The 7,664-nt window shown below is 46.9% G+C and overlaps 1 protein-coding gene across 2 annotated transcripts in view; it reads right to left on the reverse strand.

Annotated features, from left to right (window-relative positions):
• The window catches only part of gpn1 (GPN-loop GTPase 1), a 51,233-nt gene extending 45,523 nt beyond the window's left edge, over nucleotides 1-5,710 (reverse strand). For both annotated transcript variants that reach the window (XM_072580167.1, XM_072580166.1), the window contains exons 1-3: nucleotides 5,534-5,710; nucleotides 2,843-2,936; nucleotides 2,608-2,647 (exon numbers count right to left, since the gene is read on the reverse strand). In XM_072580167.1, coding sequence (XP_072436268.1) covers nucleotides 2,608-2,647; nucleotides 2,843-2,936; nucleotides 5,534-5,665 — 266 coding nt within the window. In that variant the 5' untranslated portion in view covers nucleotides 5,666-5,710. The remainder of the gene's footprint in view (nucleotides 1-2,607; nucleotides 2,648-2,842; nucleotides 2,937-5,533) is intronic.
• Nucleotides 5,711-7,664: the final 1,954 nt, after the last annotated feature.

A 7,664-nucleotide genomic window follows, 5' to 3' on the forward strand; every position in this document is an offset into this window, starting at 1 on the left:
GTCCTTTTCCAGTGTGAATACTGACAAAAAGTATTTATTTAGCACTTCCCCTATCTTCTCGAACACCATACACAATTTCCCACTGCTGTCCTTGGATTGGCCCTAATCTTTCTCTAGTCACGCTTTTATTCCTGATATAACTATACAAAACCTTAGGGTTTTCCTTGATCTTATCGCCAACAACTTCTCATATCTCCTCCTGGCTCTTCTTAGTTCTCTCTTTAGGTCTTTCCTGCTTAACTTGTAACTCTGAAGTGCCCAAACTGAGCCATCATGTCTCATCCTAGAATAAGTCTCCTTCTTCCTCTTGACAAGAGATTCAACTTCCTAAGTAAATCACAGCTCCCGCGGTTGACAGCTTCTTCCCTGCCTGACCGGTACATACTTTTCAAGGGCATGCAGTAGTTGGTCTTTGAATAAGCTCCATATTTCAACTGTGCTCATCCCCTGCAGTTTCCTTCCCCATCCTATGCATCCTAAATCATACCCAAACACATCATAATTGCCTTTCCCCCAGCTATAACTCTTGCCCTGCGGTAGATACCCATCTCTTTCCATCACGAAAGTAAACATAATTGAATTGTGGTCACTATCACCAAAGTGCTCACCTATTTCCAAATCTAACACCTGGCCAGGTTCATTCCCCAGTACCAACTGCAATATGGCATGGCCCCTTGTAGACCTGTCTACATACTGTGCCAGAAAACCCTCCTGCACACATTGGACAAAAACTGACCCATCTCAAGTACTCAAACTAAAGCATTTCCAGTCAATATCGAGAAGGATAAAGGCCCCCATAACAACTACCCTGTTACTCTCGCTCCTATCCAGAATTATCTTTGCTACCCTTTCCTCTACATCCCTGGAACAATTTGGAGGGCTATAGAAAACTCCCAACAGGGTGACCTCTCCTTTTCTGTTTCTAACCTCAGCCCATACTACCTCAGTTGACAAGTCCTCAAACATCCTTTCTGCCACCATAATATTGTCCTTGACTAACAATACTACATCTCCCGTTCTTTTACCATCTTCTCTGTTCTTAGTGAAACCTCTAAATCCCAGAATGTGCAATAACCATTCCTGTCCCTGCTCTATCCATGTCTCCGCAATGAAAACGGCCAATGGCCACAACATCGATGCCTCAGGTACCAACCCACGCTGCAAGTTCACTCACTTTATTCCGGATGCCCCTGGAGTTGAAGTAGACACACTTCAAACTAATTCTGACTTGCCGGTGCCTTCTTGCGATCTTGAAATCTTAGTTCTGACTTCACTACTCTCAACCTCCCCTTTTCTTGAACTACAATTTCGGTTCCCATTCCTCTGCTAAATTAGTTAAACCCACTGGAAGAATATCAGCAAATCTCCCCCCCTCAAGATATTGGTACCCCTCTGGTTCAGGTGAAGACTATCCTGTTTGTAGAGGTCCCACCTATACAAGAAGGAGCCCCAATTATCCAGGAATCCAAAACCCTCCCTCCTGCACCATCCCTACACCCACATGTTCAACTCCTCTCTCTCCCTCGGAGACTAGGAGTGTTTTCTCCAGACGGGAAAAGACTGATGGATGACCTGATGCAGACTTTTGATATTATTACATAATTCAGAAAAATAGGTGGAAAAATAATGCTTTCGCCGTGGGAGAGATGAACAATTCACTTATAAATTCAACACAGAATTCTGTAAGACCGTTTCGTTGAGGTCAAAATGTAGAAGACACTTCCACAGAGCAGATGAGGCATGAAAGATAGAAGCAGTGAAAGGGAAGGTGGATAAGCATAAAGTGCAAAGAAATAGAGGAATATATTAAGGAGGAGTTGGGAGTTCATGTTGCAGCTGTAGAGGACATTGGTTAGGCCACTTTTGGAATATTGTGTGCAATTCTGGTCTCCCTGCTATAGGAGGGATGTTGTAAAACTTGAGACGATTCAGAAAAGATTTACAAGGATGCTGGCAGGGTTGGAGGGTTTGAGTCATATGGAGAGGCTGAATAGCTGGGATTATTTTCCCTGGAACGTCAGAGGCTGAGGAGTGACCTTACAGACATTTATGAAATCATGAGGGGCATAGATAGGGTAAACAGTCAATGTCTTTTTCCCAAGGTAGCGGAGGCCAAACCAGAGGGTATAGGTTTAAGGTGATGGGGGAAAGATTTAAAAGGGACTTAAGGGCAACCTTTTCACGCAGAGGGTGGTGCATGCATGGAATGAGATGTCAGAGGAAATGATGACGGTTGGTACAGTTACAACATTTAAAAGACATCTGGATGGGTATGTGAATAGGAAGGGTTTACAGAGATATAATCCAAATGCTGGCAAATGGGAGTAAGTTTAATTCAGGATATCTGGTCAGCACGGTCGAGTTGGATCAAAGGGTCTGTTTCATGCTGTACAGCTCGAAGAATCTAAGACTATATGACATAAGACTTAGATTAGACAAAGAGGGGTGGGAGGAGACTGACAAAGTCCAAACATCAATATGGGCCTGTTCAGCTGAATGGCATGTTTCTGTACTTAGGTAATACACTCGCCTTTTTCACACACCATCAGTCCCAAATTGCTTATATGGATATCACCCCCCCCCCCCCCCCCCCCATGAGAAGGATACTGCTTCATCACTTCCTTGTAGTTCACAGTGTCCCGAATATCTGCAAAACAAAGAACTCTATCAGATCATAGTACATAGCTCCTGACCTTCATAAGACTTGGCCTCATGAAAAATGGATACATAGGCCAGTCCTCACCCAAGAACCTCGCACCAGCCTAATTCTGCAACCCCTCCCACACCCAGACTTCCACATGCCAACATAATTGGAAACCTGCTCCTGATTCAGAACCCTCACCTATATTGGCTGGGAAAGGAATCTCGTGTACCGCTGGATCCAGGTTTATCAGGTAAGGTGGAGTTCCCTTACTGTGGAGATGGCTGGTCAGTCTCTGTAGGACAGAAAAAAGGAGGAAAAAGAATCACATGGTGTCCATCAGCTGATGCACAAACTGCAGCCACACACGCACCAATCCTCCACATCTCAGTACCCTTATCCTCTTTCTCATCCTGTCCTCATTAATCACTGATCTCTTTACGTCAATCCTCATTTCTCTCTGTTCATATCTACCTCTTACCCCTCACGCCCTAATTGTAACAGACCAATTGTATAAAGACTTTGTGAGACTACACCAAGAAAACTATATACAGTCTGTCTCCTTAACTTGTGGATGCATATTGTTATATGTTTCATTTCTAATAGGTCTGAGAGGAGTTAGATTTTGAAGGACTGTGGAAAAACTGATATATTTCACATTTTCTGGAAAGATCTGGAGTAGTTTCTTGAATTTTAAAAGTGGAGACTTTTAAAATCATCTTCCGGTAAATGACACCATTGGTGCTAACCGCTTGCTTTGCTCTTGATGCTGCTGGGGATGACTGATCAATGACCAATGGAGAACGCTCTGGTATTGGGAATTAGTGGGGACAAGAAGTCTGAGGAAAAGCTGCCCCAGTGATCTCTCCAATTGCTGAAAAGGAAACTCGTGTTCCGTTCAGGATAAAACCTATTTATTTTTCTCAATATCATATTTCCAGAGCAAGTTGCGTCTGAAATATTGCAGAGATAGTTGTGTGGAATTAGTGATGACCACAATCCCCAAAACATGAGAGCAATAGACTCCAGAACATTCTATTCTTTATCTTTTGACATTAAAGAATAACCAATTCCAAATGTTTTTCTAGATAGACAAGCTCTGCAGAATTATTAGTTCTTCTTCCACTAATTCAGAAGACTGCATGCTTTGGGGATAGTCTTCTAATTTATGGAATTCCTTGCCCAGTGAAGTAGTTAACGTTACTTCGATAAATGTTTTTAAAGCCAAGACCGATTATTTGTGAACAATAAAGGAATAAGGGTTTTGGTGAGAGGGCGGGTAAGTGGAGCTGAGGCCACAAAAAGCTCAGCCATGATCTTATTGAATAGCAGAGCAGGCTCAAAGGGCCAGACGGCCTACTCCTGCTCCTCGTTCTTACGTTACGATTGAGTTTCATTCTGGATTCATTGTAAAAGTACTTCAGACACAGCAGACACAAACATACAAACTGGAAGTTGGCCATTCAGTCCATCTAGGAGCAAGTGTGATCAGAGTCAAAACATGTGGTGCTGGAAAAGCACAGCAGGTCAGGCAGCATCCAAGGAGCAAGAGAATCGATGTTTTGGGCATGAGCCCTTCATTAGGAATGTGTCAAGTCATTCCTGAAGAAGGGATCATGCCCAAAACATTGACTCTCCTGCTCCTCAGATGCTGCCTGACCTGCTGTGCTTTTCCAGCACCACACTTTTAGGCTCATTCAGTCTATCTAGTCCGCACCACTATTCACTATGATCAAAGCTGATTTGTTTATATCCACATTCCAATCGCTCTCCACCACCTTGACAGCCAGTGACCCAAAATCACAGTAGCTCCAAAAAAGCTTTCATTCAAAGGGGTTACCCTAACTTTAAAACAATGACCTTAGATCTGGACGGACTCAAAATAGGCATCAGTATTTCCATATCCACTGGGTCAAGTCATTCAGGATCTGTTACATTCTGATCATGTTACTACTGCTTACCACTGCTTCACCCCCCTCACCACCACATGCTTTTAAAATCCACTGCAATGAAACCCAGTCTTTCCAATCTTACCTCATTAGGAAATCCAACCATTCCAGCCATCAATCTAGTACATCTCCACTGAATCACTTTCAACACATTTATACACCTAACCCCACCATCCCCAACACTCTCCCAACACCCCTCCCTTTACACCCACAGTAATCCCACCATCTGCTACAAATACAGAAGACTGGAAAACATAGCAGACCTGGCAATCTTTGTGGAAACAGAAACAGAATTAACGATTCAAGTCCAATATAACTCTTCTTCAGAACTAATACTATGGTTGCTGCCAGACCTGCTGGGTTGATCCAGCATCAGGCTTCCACTATCCACAGCAGTTTGCTTTCCTTGCACTATCGGGTGTCTGGTATATGAGAACCGAGACTTACTGCCTCCCTACTGAGTATTGTGTGCAGTTTTGGTCCCCCAGCCTGAGAAAGGACATTCTTGCTATTGAGGGAGTCCAGTGAAGGTTCCATAGACTGATCACCGAGATAACAGGATGATGTATGAGAAAAGACTGAATTGACTGGACTTGTATTTGAATTTAGGAAAACGGGGCGGGGTGTGGGGGGATGTCATAGAAATATACAAAATCCTAATGGGACTTGACAGGATAGATGCAGGAAGAATGCCCCTGATGTTTGGGAAGTCTAGAACGAGGGGGCACAGTCTAAGAATAAGAGGAAAGTTATAAACCTGGGGAATTATCTCCCACAAGAATTTGTTGGGGCCTATTCATTAGATATATTAAAGAGGGAGCTGGACATGGTCCTTGTGACTGAGGGGATCGAGGGGGATGGGCAGAGGGTGGGAATGGTACAGGCTCGAGGGGCTGAATGGCCTACTCCTGCTCTCATTTCTACCTTTCCCAGTCAGCAATACCTGAACAAAGGTGGTTTTTCCCGAGCCCGCCATGCCCAGGACGATCAGACAGACAGTGCTGGCTTGTTGCCGCTGAACACACCCAGCTACAGGCCCCAGGCCCTGCTCTACAGCCATCTCCGCCGTCGCCATTCCAATCCTGACATCATCAACCCGCGACAAACGGAATAGACGTGAAACGTCATCGAGACGGGACAGCAAGCCGGGACACCGCCAGGAGGCGGGGCTCTGGAGATACCACACCCACCTGAAGGCGGGGCCATGGCGGGACCACACCCACATGGAGGCGGGTACAGGATGAGCGCACAGCCAAGGCGGGAGGAAGGGAGACCACACCCATAAATGGGCGGGATCTTAGAGAGGACACGCCCACAGGGAGTCGTGGCCAAACGGAAATCGCATCTACACGGAGGCGGAGTAAAGAATAAAGTGCACACAGGTAGGCGGGGTCATAAATAAACCCCACCCACGAGGAGGTGGGTCCGGGGAGTCCACGTCCCATACGAAGGCGGGTCCGGTGATAGAACACACCCATAGGTGGGCGGGGCCAGGTGGAGACCACACCCACGGAGACCTCGCCCACTATGGGGGCGGGGCCAGATGAAGAGCACAACCACATGGAGAACACGCCCACGGGTAGGCGGGGCCATGGGAATCACTGCAGGAGGAGGCCATTCAGCCCATTGAGTCTGCTCTAGCATTCAATCAAAGCTGATATAACTGTAAAGCCAGGTCACACCTGCTTTATCTTTGTAACCCTTAGTCCCAGAACCGATCAAGAACCTCTATCTCTGTCTAGAGAATAAATTGTTAAGAAATCCCTCTGCATCTCAGTTCTAAAGAGTCCTCCCCCCTCACCCTGAGGTGGTGCCCCTGGATCCCAGTCTCTCCTCCGAGTGGAAACATCTTCTCCACATCCATTCTATTCACGCCTCTCATATCTCGTAAATGTCAATCATATACCCCCAACCCTTCTAAACTCCGAGTAGAGACTCAAAGACATCAACCACTCCTCATATGTCATGCACTTCATCCCAAGGATCACCAACACATTCCACCCTGACCTTAAATTTACCTGGACCATCTCTGACACCTCGCTCCCCTTCCTGGACCGCTCCACCTCCATTAGTGACGACTGACTTGACACTGACATTTTTTACAAACCCACTGACTCCCATAGCTACCTGGATTACACCTCTTCCCACCCTACCTCTTGCAAAAATGCCATCCCGTATTCCCAATTTCTCCGCCTCCGCCGTATCTGCTCCCAGGAGGACCAGTTCCACCGTAGGACACACCTGATGGCCTCCTTCTTTAGAGACCGCAATTTCCCTTCCCACGTGGTTAAAGATGCCCTCCAACGCATCTCGTCTACATCCCGCACCTCCGCCCTCAGACCCCACCCCTCCAACCGTAACAAGGACAGAACGCCCCTGGTGCTTACCTTCCACCCTACAAACCTTCGCATCAACCAAATCATCCGCCGACATTTCCGCCACCTCCAAAAAGACCCCACCACCAGGGATATATTTCCCTCCCCACCCCTTTCCGCCTTCCGCAAAGACCGTTCCCTCCGTGACTACCTGGTCAGGTCCACAACCCCCTATGACCCACCCTCCCATTCTGGCACTTTCCCCTGCCACCGCAGGAACTGTAAAACCTGTGCCCACACCTCCTCCCTCATCTCTATCCAAGGCCCTAAAGGAGCCTTCCACATCCATCAAAGTTTTACCTGCACATCCACCAATATCATTTATTGTATCCGTTGCTCACGATATGGTCTCCTCTACATTGGGGAGACTGGGCGCTTCCTAGCAGAGCGCTTTAGGGAACATCTCCGGGACACCCGCACCAATCAACCAAACCGCCCCGTGGCCCAACATTTCAACTCCCCCTCCCACTCTGCCGAGGACATGGAGGTCCTGGGCCTCCTTCACCGCCGCTCCCTCACCACCAGACGCCTGGAGGAAGAACGCCTCATCTTCCGCCTCGGAACACTTCAACCCCAGGGCATCAATGTGGACTTCAACAGCTTCCTCATTTCCCCTTCCCCCACTTCATCCTAGTTTCAAACTTCCAGCTCAGTTACTGTCTCCTTGACTTGTCCGACCTGCCTATCTTCTTTTCCACC

This window comes from Chiloscyllium punctatum, chromosome 11 (genome assembly GCF_047496795.1).
Source record: "Chiloscyllium punctatum isolate Juve2018m chromosome 11, sChiPun1.3, whole genome shotgun sequence".
Lineage (NCBI taxonomy): Eukaryota > Metazoa > Chordata > Chondrichthyes > Orectolobiformes > Hemiscylliidae > Chiloscyllium > Chiloscyllium punctatum.